The sequence below is a fragment of the Anomalospiza imberbis genome, chromosome 3, assembly GCF_031753505.1.
Source record: "Anomalospiza imberbis isolate Cuckoo-Finch-1a 21T00152 chromosome 3, ASM3175350v1, whole genome shotgun sequence".
In the NCBI taxonomy this organism is placed as follows: domain Eukaryota; kingdom Metazoa; phylum Chordata; class Aves; order Passeriformes; family Viduidae; genus Anomalospiza; species Anomalospiza imberbis.
This window is the reverse complement of record NC_089683.1, coordinates 57,130,215-57,148,455: the sequence shown is the minus strand read 5'-3', so window position 1 is coordinate 57,148,455 and position 18,241 is coordinate 57,130,215. Positions and strand designations below refer to the sequence as shown.

The 18,241-nt window shown below is 41.9% G+C and overlaps 1 protein-coding gene across 2 annotated transcripts in view; it reads right to left on the bottom strand.

The window, feature by feature from the left end:
* Positions 1 to 16,795: 16,795 nt before the first annotated feature.
* The window catches only part of MYB (MYB proto-oncogene, transcription factor), a 28,217-nt gene continuing 26,771 nt past the window's right edge, over positions 16,796 to 18,241 (bottom strand). The window contains exon 15 of one of the 2 annotated variants that reach the window (XM_068184543.1): positions 16,796 to 18,227. In XM_068184543.1, coding sequence (XP_068040644.1) covers positions 18,111 to 18,227 — 117 coding nt within the window. In that variant the 3' untranslated portion in view covers positions 16,796 to 18,110. The remainder of the gene's footprint in view (positions 18,228 to 18,241) is intronic. The other variant, XM_068184542.1, reaches the window with a different exon arrangement.

Here is an 18,241-nt window from a genome sequence, read left to right as displayed (position 1 = left end):
TTTTAATTGTGCTTCTCCAGTGATTTATGGCATGACCTTGGGTAAATTGAACTTCCACCTCAATTTCCCTGTCTTTAGCTGAAGATACTAATATTTCTCCCATGGACAGCCTGAGAGTTAATCTGTGTAAGACTGTCTTGACAATGTCCAGTCCTCAAGCAGAAACTTAAAAGTTTAGTTGTCACATACCTATGACTCAGTAGTTGAAAGGTAGTCTGTATTTATAGTGGGACTAAGTTTAGAGGGTTTGAGGATTTTTTAAGTACTTCTGTAAAATCGTGTTTTTCAGTCTTACGGCTTGGAGAGGCAATTTTGATTATTTTATTTTTGGGGCTGGCACTATCAGGCATGAGAGCAAAAAGCTCTGGAAAAGGCCTTTGTTTGTAAAGGTGGATTACTCAGATGTAGTTGGACACTATAGCTTATAACAATACACTCTGCTGGCAGCTATAATAGTAGAGCAAGCTCCTCTGGAGCTCCAAAAATCTGGGATGGGAGTCTGGCCAGAAAAACTGAAAGCCTTGAAGTATGTTCCATGGCAAGGAAAGAGAGGTTACTTCTCCCCTCAGGTTTCTTTCATTCAAAAGTGATAATTACTATCAAAACAGAGAGAAAAGATAAATTCTGGATTAGCTGGCAAAAACAGGACCCAAGTTTTTGTCCTCTACAAACAGGAATGCCAGCTCAACCCATATAATGCTGTCTCAATTTAATAACAAACCAGAAATGTATTAAAAAGTAGTTGAGGAGACCCTGCTTATTTTACAGAACATGAGATAATAATGCCCTATCTATAGATAGGAGGGTCATGCTGATAATCCAGTATTTATCTCAATTGTAAGCACTCTCTCATTAAGGAGTGGAAGTATCTTTACTTTGAAACAGGACTAATAAAAGGTGTGAGCACTTAAACTTTTGAAAAATATGCAGACTTATATGATGACAGCAGGTAGAGGTATTCCTGGTGGGTCCTGACCTCTGTGCCTTCATTTCATTAATTCACTGAGCCATAATTTTAAACTAAAACAAATACTTTGATACAACTGGAAATGTCTCTCTGTTGAAGAACTTGGCCTTTTACCTGTCCATTTCTCTCTTTTTGTGATCTCAGTTAGTGAATGGTCTATAATGTCCTCACATTTTTTTTTCGTGGGGGCCTCTTTCTCCACAACACAGAATTAACAAGATGTCTGTTCAGGAAATTAGGTAGTCTGTGAATGCAACCATTTAGTGGACAGGAGGGAAATAATACTCAAGAAATTAACTATACCATGTTACCATGTTTTGGTATTTTCCCTACCCTTTCCCATTCCCACAAACTCTCTGAAAGCACCAAATCTACTCCAAGTATTAGTCTGAGAAATCACTTTTTGCTTGCTAGTAAAATGTATTTTCTCCATCAGTGTTTTTTTTTTTTTTCATGCTACATAGAGTACATGTGGATTTTATGGCACATGCACTGAATAATCCCACAAGCCATTCAAATAATTTGGGGTTTGGTATCAAATGACGGAAGCTGGACAATCTTTCTAAAGGGGTTGCTGATGCACAGCTGAGTGCACACAATCAGTGCATTTAATTGTCCACAGTGTGCTGCATGCTTGTCCCTGAGAAGGCTCCAAAGTGCTGGAGCAGCTTTAGGGGCAACTTTCATCTCACACCCCTTACCCAGACCAAGCCCTTGTCAACTTTAAAATGTGGAAGTTCTGCAAACAGAGAGGTTTTTGAGCTTCACTGCTGGTCAAGACTTGCTGGATTCCATGGGAGCTGCTGGGCTTCCCTGCTCTGTAATACCCTGATGAGGACTCCGATTTACTTCTTCCTGAGTTCTGGTAGCTGGACTTCAGAGGGTCTAAACCAGAAGGAGCCCCAAGAGGCTGGGCCTGAGCAGCGCTGGCCCCTTGCCCAGCTCAGTGCAGGCACAGCCCTTCCAGGGTGCCCCTGGGGCGCTGCCCTTGCGCTGCCACGGCCGCAGAGTTAAAGTGCAACTTCAGAGTCTGGCTCCTCAGCCGCTGGTGCCTCGTGTGGGTCATGCTGGCAGCACCTATTGTTCTGGAGCATTTGAAGGGCATCCAAGTTTTGGCATCATTAGATTATTGCCATGGTGCTCAGGCTGCAGATCCTGTACAATAAAAGAGGTTTTACATTATGTTCAATCACTATTAGCTGTTATCTGCAGCTTTCATCTAGTCTCCATTAATGAAAGAACAAATAATTCCAGGGACTAAATAGATGTTTGACCATTCAAATATATGCAAAGTGATACCATTTATAAATGAGAGGAAGTTGTTTTGCAAGCCTAGAATTCCATTTGCTGTGGAATTTCCATTTAACAGTGTGAATCCGGTTAAATCCTGAAATGTTACACTTAAGAGAGCAGGTTTCATCATACTTCATCTCCCTTTCAGCTGAAGGCTCCTAATGGCTGATATTTCTAAATCCCATTCTATTTCATTAGAAGGTAATTATCTGTTAATAAATACTATTAACATTGCTGCAAAAAGGAAAACATCAAGCTATTCTCCATGACTTTGCTGACTGAAAAAGAAGGAATAGGCTTGAACTGCAGTGAGGAAGATCTAGGTAAGACTTTAAGAAAACATCATGTGAGGAACTGAGAGGTCTGAAGAAACTGGGCATCTCCATCACCAAAGAGTGTTTTCTATTTTTACGGCCAACAGAATATCCAAGACTTGCTGTTGCAGTCTCCCGGCAGGGGGAATGTGATCCCTTTCACTGAGTCTGCACATGGCATTCTTCAAAGTGAGGGATATAGAAGGCACAACTGGCACAGCCAGGCAAGTGCTACTGCAGCACAGCCGATGATTGCCAAAGGATTGCATCACAGCCCGGCTTTCCAGCAGTTCCAGCCCCGTGGCAGGCTTGTAGCTCTTGGGTCTGCAGGCATCGCTTTCCCTGGCGCTGCTCCTCAGGGTCAGAGTGGGTGGTTTCGCTGAGGGCCAGGAATGTGACTGCAGCTCAAGAAGCCCCAACTCCTGGTGAGGTGTTTTGAACTGGCCTGTTTGAGGTGAATCAGGGAGGGCTCAGTAGTTCTGACACCGGCGCTGAACTCCTGCTGTACCAGCACAACTGAGCATTTGTCCCCCGTTTTCCCCTCTTTCCTCCCAGACCTATGGATTGTTCTCTGTTTACCAAAACTACTTTATTTACAGCTACAGAGGCTTTGGCAGAGCTAAGTCTGGGTTTTGTCACAGCTGGAGAGCAGCTGCAGAGCATCCTTATGAATTCTTCACCCTGAAAGCTGAGGCACCAAAGACTGAAGGTAAAAACAAGCCCAGATGTTGCCTGAGTGTTTGACTTCTCTGTCCTGCCATCACTCAACTTTCAGTGGTGGGTAGGCAGCTGTCAGAATTTGTGACAACTCAGAGGGACAGTTAATTCTAATTCAAGTTACTATGGAAAAACTGATGTTGGAGGAAAAAATAACCTGGACCAAATAAACTTTCTGCGAGGTAAGAAACTGCACTGCTAGTGAGGTTAGACATGCACTCAGCATGTGATTGGAGAAGGGAAAAAAGCCCAGTGCATTTCGAGAGGGGCATTTTGAGGTATCAGGTGATGGAAGGAAGAAACAAGGACCTTTCTCTCTCTGCAGCCACTCTGGTGAGCCTGGTCCTGGAGGGCTGGAGGGACCCTTCACTGACAGGTGAATTCCACAGATGCTTTCAGAGAAGTAAATACACCCTTGTTAATGACAGCTGCAGAGTGAAAAGGAGGCCAATATGTATAATACTTAAATGGTAACGATGGATATTTTCTTTTTAATGGAAGGAGGTATAAATAGCAGGAATGAGATGAAAATGAGAAGCAAAACTTGGGCTACATGTAAATGGAAAAATCTTAACATTGGGATTATGGGATCACCACCTCAGGGTAGTAGTGGAAGCCTGTAGTTTAGGACTTGATCAACCAGCCAGAGAAGGAGCACAAGGCACCACATTGCAGGGTAGAGTCCTGCCTTTTGCACTTGAATTTGCTCATAAAGCTCCTTTGCCACTTCTCCTTGAGGATCTGAAGGAATGTTTAATGTGGACGGCTCAGCCAAACTGCAGCTTTGGGAATCCTTATCTATCCTCAAAGTCTTATCTTTTATTTCAGTTGTTTAGATTTGCTGACTTCCCGTCTACAGTGCTTATCCAAGTTTATTGTTCAGTTTTACTATTCCTTGCTTAACAATTGCTCCTTTAGTATTGACGGTGCCTCTGGAGTGATTTCTCTGGTTATCTTTACCACCTTGTTCAGGTGTTAGAATTAACATGCTAACCTTGGAGCTGTCTCAGCAATCCAAAGATGCAAATTCACCCCACAGATTTGCTGGGGTTTTTTTACTTGCATAGCAGCCTTTTTATTTGTATCATAGTTCTGAACTAGATATGATTCTTACATTTCTCTACTCATGTAATTTTGTTCTAGTTCGGGTAGCTTTTGGGGTTTTTTTGATTGGTTGTTTTCTTTCTCTGATCCTTTCTAGGCAAAAAAAGGGTTAATTAGCCTCAGTAAAACATTGACAGTCACTGAGGACTGCTGCAACTGAGATGAAAAACAAGACTGCACCTGTATGCTGGCAATTTCAGATAGATTCTGGTCAACTATTTTTCTCTCCTGCTTTGTTCTGCCAGCTGCTTCAATGCTTTGGATGCAGGTGGAAGGATGGACTTTGCTATCTATAAAAAAATTAAATGGTGAAGCCCAACTTCCGTCTCACCTCCCCAGGGATCAAAGTGATTGCCACAGAACATGTGAAAGCAGGAAGCAGGCTGCACATGGTCTCCATGTGAAAAAAATAGGCTGAGAAATTTTCCCCTTTTTGCCTCCCTCCTTTCTTTCTTACCCCTCCTTTTTTTTTTTTTTTTTTTTTTTTTTTTTTTCTTAATTTGGAAGAGACAGTGAAAACATGGAAAGAATCCCAAACTGATTGACTGTAACTGGGGGGAACAAACCATCACTGTATAGCACACACCCTGCAATATCACTACTGCAGTTCCTCGATAGAGGAGCTATTGCAGCTCCTCCAATAAGCAAAAGAAAGGCAAAAGATTGCTTGGGAGCTCTGGCTGTATGTCTTGATGTGTGCCTATGAAAAAAGTTCTTACAAAAACTGTGTAGATTTATGTCATAATATGCCCTTGTATGATGAAAATGAGCAGCCCCACCTGCCTGTGAAGGTGCCTTCACTGCCTGTTACGAGCAGCAGAAAACACATGGACTCTCTGAAGGTGCGAGATCTATTCTTACAACAATATTTTACTATTAAATAGCTGCAAATTTTGCTTGACACAATAGGAACGTTCTGGGGTTGTGCTACGCTGTGTCTTACAGTCAGGGTCTCCTTGACATTTTTGACTGGTACTATGATAGAAACTAACAACAGGTAAAGAGCAGTAGTAAGATCTGAGATATTTAAATGTGAGTAGAACATAAGACTTGCAGGATTACAGTCTCCATGAAAGGGCTTTGTGCAGAGGGAAAACCCCAAAATATCCATTGGAAAAGTTAAAGAGTTATGCACTGTTTGTGTGGGTTTTGAAAATACTATCAGAAGGAAAAGACATCTCATTTTTCTGCAGTTTTTTCAGTGATATGAACAGATGCTTAATTTAGGTTGTTTTCTTGGGTTGTTGTTTTACATCACTTCTCTACAAGCCCACATCTTCAAAGTGCCATTAAAAAAAAAAAAAGGGGAAAAAAACCAGAAGTTGCTAAATGGAGATCAGTGAGTTACAGCAGCTGAAATTAACCCACATGCATATTGCAATGAAGTGTATGGGGACTTTGGAGGAGGTAGCTGGGTTGGATTTGTGTAATTTTATTTTGAGCTGCCTATGACCTTCTAATGCTAATCTGTCTTTAAACAGTGTATATTTATGTGTATAACATGGGTAGCTGGCTACCAAATAACACTTGGTATTAAGAAAGATTAACTAAATCTCACATGTCAGGGCATGCACTACCCCAAAAAGAACATCTTGGCCTCTTCTCCACCAGTGTAGAAAATACTAACCTGGTTTGCAGGTAGTTCTCACCTGTCCCTACAGCAACAGGTACCCCCACCTGTGGTGTGTGTGAAGCACAATAGGATAATAGCTGGATGGAGGACCTTACCTGCTTTAGTACATGCACCTTCTGCTCCTGTGCCTCCGTGCTGTTTGGCCTCTCTGACGTGCAGTGTCAGTGCCACCCTTGACTTTGCGTGGGAGGTCTTGCCAGTACTGGTTTTGCACCACCGCTTTCATATGCAGACATGGCACAACACTTTGTCCCACGTGTGTCATACAATTAGTGAATGCTCCTGTACCTGTGCTTGCCCAAGGGTGCAAGTAAGGTTATGATTTTTGCTGCAGAGAAAATCAAAGTCTGTAATATCTTTGCATTAGCTCAACCATTGATCTAAGAAGCTGTATCAGGTAGTCTAATAAAAATATTGCTCTCCTTGTAAACCTCGTCTGACTCTGTAGTAAATGAGTTACTTTTCCTGATAGCTGATGAGAATTTGCTTGGTGCTTAAATGAGTTTCTGAACTTTCTATCCACACTGTGAAGTTTTATCTTATGTGTGGCAGAATATTGGCACCATTAAGATAAATTATTCACTGTTTCTCTTTGGTAGGGACAGTTGCATAAAGCAGTTATGACCCTATTCATAATCCTTGTTTTACATCCAGATGCATTAGTAATAGTTAATTTTGTCTTACAGAGGATGAATTTAAGGTTATGTTTAGAGTCTGCATTTTTGTACTGGGAGTGCTATTTGTAAATAGGCAATTTTATGCTGTTGTGAGCTCATATTTGACATAATTTTCAACTTATTTCAAATTGTTCTCCAATGCAGACATGTTCAGTATAAGTGCTGTAGACTGTGTAAAATGATGTAGCTGAAACCTGAAATGCTCTAATCTGTCAGCAAATAGTGGTAATAGGAAAGTGAATGCTCATTGCTGAAAAAATGAGCACATTTTTACCTCAAATGTAAATGAGCCTGGAAGGCAAATGTGATTTCCTGAAGAGAACTTCTTTCTTCCTTTTTGGATGCACAAACTTTGGATGGTCCCAGTTAACAAAGAAGGCCTGAGTTGGATGTTATATTAATTTGCTGTTAGCTTTCCCCTCGGCAAAGCCTTAGATTTAGCCCATGTTGACTGGGCTTGTATATGGGGAGGGGCTGGGAATGGCATCTAGAAGCACGTGTTTTGTAGTGTGAATGCAGACATGTTCTTGGAAGGCAAGTGGTACTGGACATGTCTGATGATGAGGAGGGTTTTGATACTCCACTTACTGAACACATTAATGGATTCCCTAGTTCAGTCCTTTGTGCTTTACACATTTTAGTCTCTCCTATGAAATATTAAGATTTTTTCTAGGCAGGAATCCTGGAGCTACTAATGTAATCCTTGCCACACTGAAAAATGAAACCTGATCATTCAGTCTTGGATCCCTGCAGAAACTTACACAAGACTTTTTGTGTAATGAAATACCTAGTTACCATACTGCCACAAAACTGTGTTCAAGTAATAACCAAATCCATAGGAATGTACAAATGCCACAATGCTGATTTTCAAAACTAAAAATTACATAATGAATCTTGACATTGATTTAATATAAAGGAATGCCATAGCTCTCTGAATCCTATAAAAGGAGGAACAAATGAAGGTGTCATATCACTTTCCCTGCCAAAGGTTTGTTTTGACTGTCAGAGGACAGTAGTGCACAACCATTACTTTTTTTTCTTTAACAGTACTCACCTCTGAGGCTTTCCTTCATGTGGAAAAGGCATGTGTGTTCATGTAAGTGATATGAAGCTGTATTTCCTTTTATTTCCAAAGTACACAAGTTTCTGAAGTATTGAAGCAGTACAGAAGAGCTGAAACAGCATAAGTGTTTCTGAAGAGGTTTCAGAGATCTCATCCCTATCTATACTCTAACTGCAGTTCTCTTGTAATGCTATTGAACTATTCCAGTAGCCTTAATATGATCAGATATGAATATGAGGAATAAATGCTGATCTTCATGATGAAGCAATTGCCTAAAATATAAATAAGTGTGGTTAGTGAAGCTTTGCCTATATTAATATGCTTGTTCACTTTACCTGTGCTTAACACAGAAGGGCATTCTGCATATCTGTTCAGTGAAGGCATTTGCATATTTTCAATTACTTTTTGTAAATGTAAACGATTGGTGTCAAATGTTGCCCATCTTTTGAATAATCAGAACGTAAATATTATCATTTAAAGTATAAATTAAAAGATCATTAAGGCTTGGGAGTGCAGTACTTCAAAGTTAGGGGAGTCAGAACTGAGGTTTGACATGCAATTAATTCACCCTCCCCTCACTCCCCACTTTTCTGTATATTCATTACAATACTAATCTTAATTACACAGTCACATTTATGTGTGTGCACACACTCATGCACATATTTACATCTGGCTCCTAGCCAGTAATTCCCATTGCTCCCAGCTTGCCTGTACACCCACCTTGCCCCGCACCCCTCTGTGTTGGTGTTGGGCAGCCTTGTCCTTCCCATGCAGCAGGCTTGGCGTGGAGCAGCAGGAGGGACCAAGGCAGCTCAGCTGAGCCTGGTGTGACATTGCATTCGCCCCTTCAGCACCAGAGCACGGTGGTAGATGACCAAGTGCAGCCCCTTACCCTCAGAGAGGTGGTGTGTCCTGCCCAGGAGGGGAACTGCCAAATGGAGGTGAGCCCCTGGTGCTCCTGTGTTGAATGAAATCCTCAGAAGGCAAGTCTATATGGTCAAGTTTATATGAATCCTCATAGGAATAAGAGTCACAAATTACACTTCTGCCTAAAATTTTGAGTCCCTGATCCACAGTGTAAAGCCAAAAGAGTTTCTTAATTGAAGCCAATATAAGAATATTTAAACTGGTTATTATGGTTTGAGACCAAATGACAGTGGGGAGCCTAAATGGGTTTTTAATCACAGTATATACAATGCAAAACAAAAAGTCAGTTAAAGTTCACAGACTCATACTATGCTAACTAGGCCTACCAGGGCAAGGGAAAACGAGTTTTCCTCAACCTCATTCTCAGAAAGGGCTGAACTGTTTTTGCTACAACTTTTTTTTTTTCTTCGACATTTCTCTTTATTTGTTTTCCATTCTAGAGTGTGTGCTCTAGTCATTCTCCTACCTGTGGTTAGTGTTATTCAAAGAAGACACACTGTAACTGAAACTCTGAGTTCCCTCCAGCTAGTCCAGTACCACCTCCATTGTCTGAGAATCCTGAAAATAGTTAAAAATAAACATGTTTTTCAAAGTGGACAAGGCTGCCTTTCTAAAATCAGAGCAAAAAAATCTTAGCTAAGAAGAGTATGGGTTTTCATCAGAACCATACACATGACCAACTACCCTGAAATGTGGTGATAATGTATGTAAATATTTTTCTACTGAAGAACATTCACCAGGTACACTTTTGGCTGAATATCAGCAATTTTTTGGGGGGGGATGATTCTGCAAGGTGTATAAAGATGCAAATGGTTCAGTCTTCCCTTTGTGTAGAAGAAACATCTGACTGAAGTGTCATGTCTGGAGTACAAGTTCTGATTTTTTAATAATCTTAAGCAGTAACTTGCTCAAGATTAAAATAATCAGGGCTCAGACTATTCATGTTTTGTAATATTTTTAGCAGCCAATAAGTAATTGGTGTGTCTTTTTCTGCACTACCTTGATGAACAATTCTGAAAAACAAAGCTGTGTCATAGATTACACTGGACCCAATGAGAATGCAGTAGTTGTGCAGCCGTGAAAGCTGTGGATTCTTTGATACTCAAACCACGGTGGGAGGCCAGACATTCACAGGATGTCCTGGAGCCTATGATTTTTTTCAGTCAAACTTTTTAAGTCCTCCTGAAGAAGATGGCTGCGACACAAGTTGACCAAGCATGTTGTCCGATCAGCATGGACAGCTGTGGCTTTAAACAATGACAGCCATTGTTAGGTCAATTTTAAAGTAGGTCCTTAAAGTTAATGTGATTATGCAAATGTTGCCCTAACTACCATGGCTGTCTTATATCCTTCACAAATGAGTGCATTGTCACTTTTCATTATGCGCATACAGTCCTGGTGGTTTCGTGGTATCATTGTATCTCTTGGAAATGGACAATGTAAAGGCCATTCACTGTTGGCACTGCATTGTGCTTTTCCCCAAGCAGACCAACCTTGACCCACAAATGAGGGTGGTAGAGATTTTCAGGCCAAAACCTGCGTGTGTTATTCACATGATTACTCCCATTGACTTGGCTGGAAACTCTTGCAGCAGGCATGGAAGAATTAGGTTAACACACAGTTGTGAAATAAAGCCCAGTCCACCCTAAACCACAATGTATCTGAACCAACCTCTGACAACCTTACTTCTAAGATAAAAGGTTTTGTATTAAATCACTTGCAGCATAAATTGAAAAATTAACACATTATTCATTGCGGGGGGGGGAAAACTCAAGCATGTCAGACAGCTTCTGTGTATGATTTTTTCCATAATGTCTATATGATTACTATTATTAATTTAATTTTAATCATGAAATACCCTTTTACAGAAATCCGTGATCACAAATGAGGAAGCTGAGAAATCTCAGGATCTGTGTGATCTGGAAGGTGGCGGATTTCAGGCGACTCACCAGTTGGGGGACATGACTGATTTCTGACTCTTGGCTGCATTGCTTTCAATGAAAACCAGTGACTTGCAGTTTCAGTTCTCATCACAGAAGATGTTCTCACAGCAATCTCTTGTTTGGATGGTTTTCTCTTTTTCTAAGTGTGGAGTCTGATGTTTGTCTGAGTTCTGTCCTTTGTGAGTTTTTGATCTGGTGAACAAGAGTGTCCATAAAGCAAGCACATGATACTTAGGTTCAGACTGCTGGTTGGGATTTGGCCCTCCTCAGTAAAATATCCTTCCTTTATTTCTAACAAAATACACAATATATATATATATTTATAATAGATACAACAGAAAGAGAGAGATTTGCATGCACTTACCTAACATGAGTAAAGGTAAGGGAAAATCATCACCTCCCAGGGAAGTCCTTTGCTGACTTGCAGCAGCTGTCTTATTAACACAAACTTCCTCAGCAGATTCAAGGGCATGGAAACTGCAAGGGCAGCACACTCTGTTGCTTGGTTGTGTTATCCTACATGCAACTTCTCAAAACATCCTCATAACTGCAACACTTCAACATTGCTCCAGAACTTTGGTGTCCTTGGCCAGCCTGTGTGTTCAGTCCAGAGAAATCTGGTCAGTCCAAAAGTACACATGTAGCAGCTGGGCTCTTCTTTCACAGTGCCTGGTTTTACTGGAAAGTTTGGATTAGGGTGTGGAAACCTGCTTTGGTGAAGCAAGGCTGAAGCTGTAGCACCCTCAGCATGGTCTTCAAGAGAGTACAGGACTGCCTTTGGGACACTGAACCTTCTGTGCTCTAGACAAAAGTGGATTTCTGTTATTGGATATCCTTTGGGAAAAGTTACTTACGTATGTTAAAGATGAAAGAAGAAGAGTTTGTAACACTAACAGGAAGGCAAATGAAGGTATCAGATAAATTGCCACATTCACTCTGCTCAATCTGTCACATAAAAACCAACTTGCTCCATTGATGAATTGCCAGAGAGGATGGTAGTAAGTATTTTTTGGATGTCAGACAGCACAGCAAAACTTGGTAGTGACAAAAAGGAGAGGGGACTGCTGGAATAATCAGCATCTTATTTTAGTCATCATGCTTGCTGCATTGTGATTTCTGAGGCAAAATTGTGGTGCAGGTGTGTATCAGGTTCAGTCCTCCCTCACCACGCTGGGTCAGGCTCTGAGATCCCAGCAGGAGCTACTCCAGCTGACTGCAATGAAGGTTTGTACTAGAGAGCCCTGGGTTTCAGAGCAGTGATGGAGGAGTGACTGTCACTTTGGCTCTGTAGCTTATCACCACACAAACTGCATTTCTATTTTTTATGGGTTTTCTGTTAAAAGATGTGCCCACAAATCAGAGGTTGGCAAGAAAAGGATTACTCCAACATCTTTGATTAAAGAAAGTTAAGGGTGTTTCTGTGTCGGTGATAGCTCAGGAGGGGAGCCTGTGAGTTGCTGCTCCTGGACTGCCACCGTGGGACCTTCATGGGGCAGCAGGAGAACCCATCCCCTTCCTCGGCAGGTGGGAAGCTGCTGAGAGGGTGCCAATGCTGGGTGTAACATGGCCTGTCTTGCCTGCTCCTGATGGGCCTTCCAGTCAGGAGCATATCATCTCCAGTGAAAGGCTTTTGTGTACATGCCTGACTGGAGGATGTTACTTGAGACACAATCAGAGCCCGCTTTTCAGTGAAGATGATCCTGAACCTGGGGATACCAAAAGAGCCATTGTGAGTGTGTGGGGCCTCTGCTGAGTGGGAGCGGCAGGAGCACATCAGCCATGGGCAGGGAAATGATCCATGTCTTTAGTCCTGGCCAAGTGTGGGCTTGGGTTCTCTGCTGTTATGGAGATTAGAGACTTTTATCAATCCTTTTGGAGCAGTGTTTGGGCCTGAACCCGATCAGGGGCATGAGCCTTGGCGAAACAGAGATGAAGTGGGTAGGGGTGCAGAGGGGATGGCCAGTATGAGCAGAGCAGAAAAGAAAAGCAAAGTATAACCTCTTTTCTTTATTATTTAACTGAAAGGTATTTTAGGCCTTTGACTACAGCAAACCACAGCTGTTTCTTAGTTTATTTCTTTGGTGCAAGAAGGCTTGGCTGAGCAAGTAGGAGCTCTAACCTCTTGCAGATTTTCATTTCCCAGCCAGCAGCACAGGCTAGCAGCACCTTTATCTGTACAGGAAGGCTGAGCCAGCACCTCAGAGGTCTCTGCCTTGAGCTGGTAGGAACACAGATATCAAAAACCCTTCACCAAAATAGTGATAGCCTCCCTGCACCTTCAGATAACTCCTGTGCTGATGTACACTGATGAGAGAGTTAGTGAAACACGAGAGAGGCAGCGGGCAGGAAGGCACACCTGCAGGCACCCTTTCAAGGCTCTCTGGGGGCTGACTGTATCGGGAGGGCCACGGCAGGCTTGCAGCTGGGCTGGCAGGAACCGGGAGATGGTGGTCTCTATGGTTAGTGTAGAAACCTGTCTGGGGACAGCTTCCTGAAACTTTCTTCTTTGTCTTCTTCGCTTCTCTGACAGATGTGTGCACAGAGCGCGTCTTGGAGCTGTGGTGATGAGTAGAGATTGAATCAAGGGGTAAAAGTTGTTTTCCCCATGAAATAAGATTTCCCTGGCTGTGAGTCGAGCTAGGCTGTAAATGTGGATTTGTGCAGTCTGAGAAGTGGAGACTGTTTTAAAAAACAATTAAAAATTCAGCAATCATTCTGATACTCAAATGGACTGGAAAAATGACTTCTAGAAATGTCATGTATCAAGAGGGATTATAAAAAACAAAAACAAACTCAACAACTCAATCACCAATAATTTATGGAAAAATAATAGCAGAGTGAATACATTTTGCAGCCCTTAACAATGAGCTGTTTAACCACTGCCAACTTGCAAACACAGCCAAAGGCAGAATTTGGACCTTTCTGGTATATTTTCATTATCTCACCTCCAGCAGTCACTGAGAGCAAAAAAGTCACAAACAAGTTTATGCTGGTAGCAGGGTCTTCAGTGAAAACCGCTGAGACATCAAAGTCAAGTTCAAAGAAAAGAGGCAAACAAAGGGAACAAGTGCATTTGGTCAGGAAGCATGACTTCCTTTTGAATTAAGACATTAGACTGGAGATTGAAGGATGTGACCAGTGTCTTTCCTTGGCCACCCAGGCAGAACTCCACCATTGCTCCTGAGCAACGTCTGCTCTCATGACTGACTCCACCTGTGCTAGGGAACAAGGACACAGGCAAAATGCAGACCAGTGCCTCAAAACCATTCTTTACCGAACTGAAATATTTTTAACATGCTTATTAAACACAAAATAAATCAACAACCAGAAAACAAAAAACCAAACCAAAACAAAAACAAGCAAACAAACAAACAAACCCCCAAAAATAAAACAAGCCAAAACCTCAACACGTTTTAAATAGATTTCTAGGAACAAACCTTTTGTTCTGTGCTTTGCCATCACACCTGTCTCAGAACAGGAATGAGGTAGAAATACAATTAAATGTGGCAGGAGTAAGAGGAGGTTATGGTTATGGTTATGATGTCCCCATCACAATGTTACAGAAACACCCTTAGCCTGTGTGCCTGCCTATGTGGGCTTGAGGGAGGGCTGATTGCCATTGACTTAGCTGGCACAGATAAGGATCAAGATTACAAATACAGAGAAAAAAAAAAAAAACTGGCTTTTTTGAAGGATCACTCTATGCTACAGAATAGTCAATGCTGTACTTGCTCTCTGCTTTACCATAGGCAGATTTATTTTGGCTGCTAACTACAAAGTCTGGCTCCTTCATTCAAGCTCTAATACTATTTCCCAAACCCTCAAAATCTGGGCCTTTTTCAGTTTAGGCTTACCGATGTCACATGGGTCAGACCTGTGGGACCTGAAGCCCCAGGATTCCTTGCACAGAAGGCTGAAGAATGACAGGGAATTAGCTGGGAAACACCTCACACTCAGGTACTTTTCTTCTGTTTTTGCCCTGGCTCCTTTGCCTCTTCATGTTTAATTAGTGGCACATGCTGAAATGATAATTTAAATTCTTTTCAGAAATCAAAAGAATTCCCACTGACAACATTATTAAGTTATAATTACAGAGGATAAAAAGGTTAATAGGAATTTGAGCCAAATATCTACTCTCCATTAAATGAGAACTTGACTGAACCTGCTTTCCTTTCATTTTGGTAGGTTACTCTAGGCTTAAATGTGTCCAGGATAGCCATACACCTGTGCAAAGAGCACCTTCTAGGACAGGTTGCTGTCACCAAGACCATTTACACAGACATGTCTCAGGACAGCTCTTGTCTGACTGGTTCAAGATGGAATTTGCCAGAGAGGTGGGACTCCTCTTGGGCCTCTGAAAGATGTGTTTCAGACAGTGAGAAGAGCAGGATCACACAGGGACATTTGTGCGAGAAAGGCGTGTAGGAGGTGGCACTTTGCTGCAAGGGAAATGCAGCCACTACTGGTGGAGGGAAAATAATCAGCTCCCTGGGTCTAGCATCCAAAGAAGGCCTCTTCCTTCATCCATGCTGGGCACCACATGCACGCAGAAACAAATGCAAACCAGCCTTGAATCTACTGAGTGTTTTGCATTTTCAGTGAAATGAGAAACGGGGAAAAGAAACATTTTCTCTGTATTAGCTCTAAGTGTGACCATCAAGAAGACAATTATTGTTATAGTTATACATGTTTAAAATGGATTTTAAAGCAACTGAGGGTGTAGGGCCCGCTGCCTTTTCTGGGCACCTGTAGGCTGAACTTCCATGGTTCCTGGCACTGGGATAATGGTCTGTTTAAACTCAGCCAGGATCTCTGCAGTTACCACTGGAGCCATACAAGGCAGGAGTTTTGCCTTGAAGTCCTGTTGTAAGCTTGGCCTTTCCTTTTCCTTTTTTTTTTCTCTTTAAAAGCTGTAACACATTGCCTAAGCTGTGTGGCATGCCTCAAGGCAGGCCTTTCCCTCTTCCCACGTTGCACGCCGAGTCCCGCAGGGCTCTCGTATCTTGCACAAGCGGTTTGAGGCGTGAGCCCGGCAGCTCTGGCACAGGCAGGGGCTCCCGCAGACTTCCCCTTCTCCGTAATCCGTGCCTGGCCCCGGGGTCCTGCCTGTGGTAACCGCTGAGAAACAGCCTCGGGGCCGGCTCTCCCTGGCCCCCAGCGCTGGGTTGAGAGCCCAAACCGCACAGGAGGGATCGATGTGAAGCGCACTAAACAACTGGGAGGGGGCTGCTTCAAGCACAGGTCCCTTCTCACAGTGGAAGCCAAAAGCACACGAGCAGGAACCTGTGCAGAGGGTGGAAAAGGCCTTTTTGCTCCTTCTTTTCTGTGCACTGCATGGTTTGAGGGCCAGCTTGTGTGGCTTCAGCTGGGGACCAGACAGGTGCTGGGTAAGGAGCAAAAAGGGCTGGAAGGCACCCTTGGGGCCCAGCACACACATGGCTACTCTTTCATCATGGAGCTGAAGTCTGCTGTCATGAATATCAGTATGACTTTGAAGCACTTGCATCAACTTACATTTCTGCAATTTATTTTCAAGCTACTCATTTTTTTTTTAATAGGATGCCTTTTGTTTGTTTGTTTTGTCAGGAATTGCTTTTATCTCTAGCCTTCCTAGGGCTGAAAGACCCTCAGCATGTCAGCTGTGTGAGGCTCTTGCTGGTCTGTCCAATTATTTGCTGTGAAGCACAATGCACCAGGATTTCAAAGTATACTCTCACCCCTGTTTTCTTAAGACAAGCATGAAAAAAGCCTGTTCTACACTTACAAGAACTCCAGAATATTTTTCTGTTATTCAATTGGTTTCTGACCTGATTGTCCTTAGATGAAAAAATAAATTAGCCAGCACTGTGGGATAAGGGCAGTTTTGCACAAAAGGTGCAGTGAGTCTCCCACTGACTGAAGCTGACCTGTACTTTGGCGTCAATAGAGATGTGCCCTGAGACCACAACATGCTCAGTACTCACTGTTTTGTGCAGTGTTCCCTCCACTTCCTTAACAATCACTGAGAACCGAGGATTTTGAGGCTATGGTCTGCAAAACTCTATTCCTTGCTTATCTAAGTTGGCTGGGAAAAACCTTCTTGGCCTGATTGCTGCTTTTAACACCACCGCCAAAAAACTGAAAACAAACAAGATTAGGAGGCCATGCAGGTTTAAGTAAAAAAGAACACACTTTATTTATCTACAAGGCAGTACATTGTTGTATAAAAAATTAAGTGCAGATAAAGTTGCACCAAATGCTGTTAAGGCAGCAAAGTCAGAGGCTGTTATAAAAACACAAAAAAATAAAAAAATAAAATAAAATCAGTGTTGTGCCATATCAATAAAGATCTGATATGGCAGTACAAAGAACCATGTATTTCTAAGAACCTGATTCCGTACACAAGACCCAAGTTAGGGAACAACTAGCTAGACATGGAACAAAAGAGACAACATGAACAAGACAGTGTTCTCCCAAACATATGAAGGTGCAATGCATGCTGTTACAAACCAATGAGAAACAAAACAACACATCCACACAAATAAAAATCTCCCAAGAACAGTGTTCAAAAATATTGCTTATAAAAAAAGGGGAAAAATTATAAATGATGTAAAAAAAAATTAAAACAAAAAGGTCTGAAATGCTAGTGCATAGTCAATTAGCTAACATCAACATTTGTTTTTTTCCATATAAAGCTCTACTGCTTCTTTTACACTAGCAGCATGTCTACACACTAAGGTCTGTAGCAGCAAAACACAGTATTCATTTGGCATTTACAAAATTAAATTACTGAATAAAAATATAATTTTTCTCATAAATCTATGTTTCATACAGTAATATTTTTTAAAGCAAGCTAATAACCCCCCCCCAACAGAAACACACAATGTATAATGGCCTAGAACCAAAACAGAAAGGAGTATTTCAAGAGGCATGGATGTTTGAGCATTCACGATCTTGATCAGCTTTCCCCTTTTGCACAGACAAGCGTTTGTAGTAATGCTTTTCACTTCGGTATTTTACACCAATTAATTTTGTTCAGTGATTTAAAATATATCTGTATGAGTACCTGCTCTTTCATTATTACAAAACAAAATAAAAAATAAAAAAAGAAACAAACTAAACCCCACCCCTGACTAGCACATCACTGAAATAACAATACTGGTGTATTAAGTCTGTTTGATCTCAAAAAGTACAAGAAAAATTATCTTTATTATAAGACTGCATTAAAGATCATTAATTACCGATTCAAACTCAGTACCTAATAATTTAGGCAAGTATCATTAAAAAAACACAAACTCTTAAGTTGGGTGAAATCCAACAAGAATATATATGCTGAGTGACTAAATGCACTTTGTGCTGCTCCCAACTGTTGTACCACAACAAAGATAGGCTCTTCTCCCATTCATGAAAAGTTCTCATGCAGAGGAACAGGAATTTCCCAGTGGAGGTGAAGTGTTCTCAAAACCATAATGCTTCTCTGTGCGTCGACCCTTTCACATCACCAGAGTCCGGGTGGGGAAGGTGGCCATGTATTTGCGTGCCTGATCTGTCAGAGCCATCTGATCCTCAATCTTCCCGCAGGACGCCGACTCCCAGGTGTTGTTCAGATGCTAAATTAGCAGAG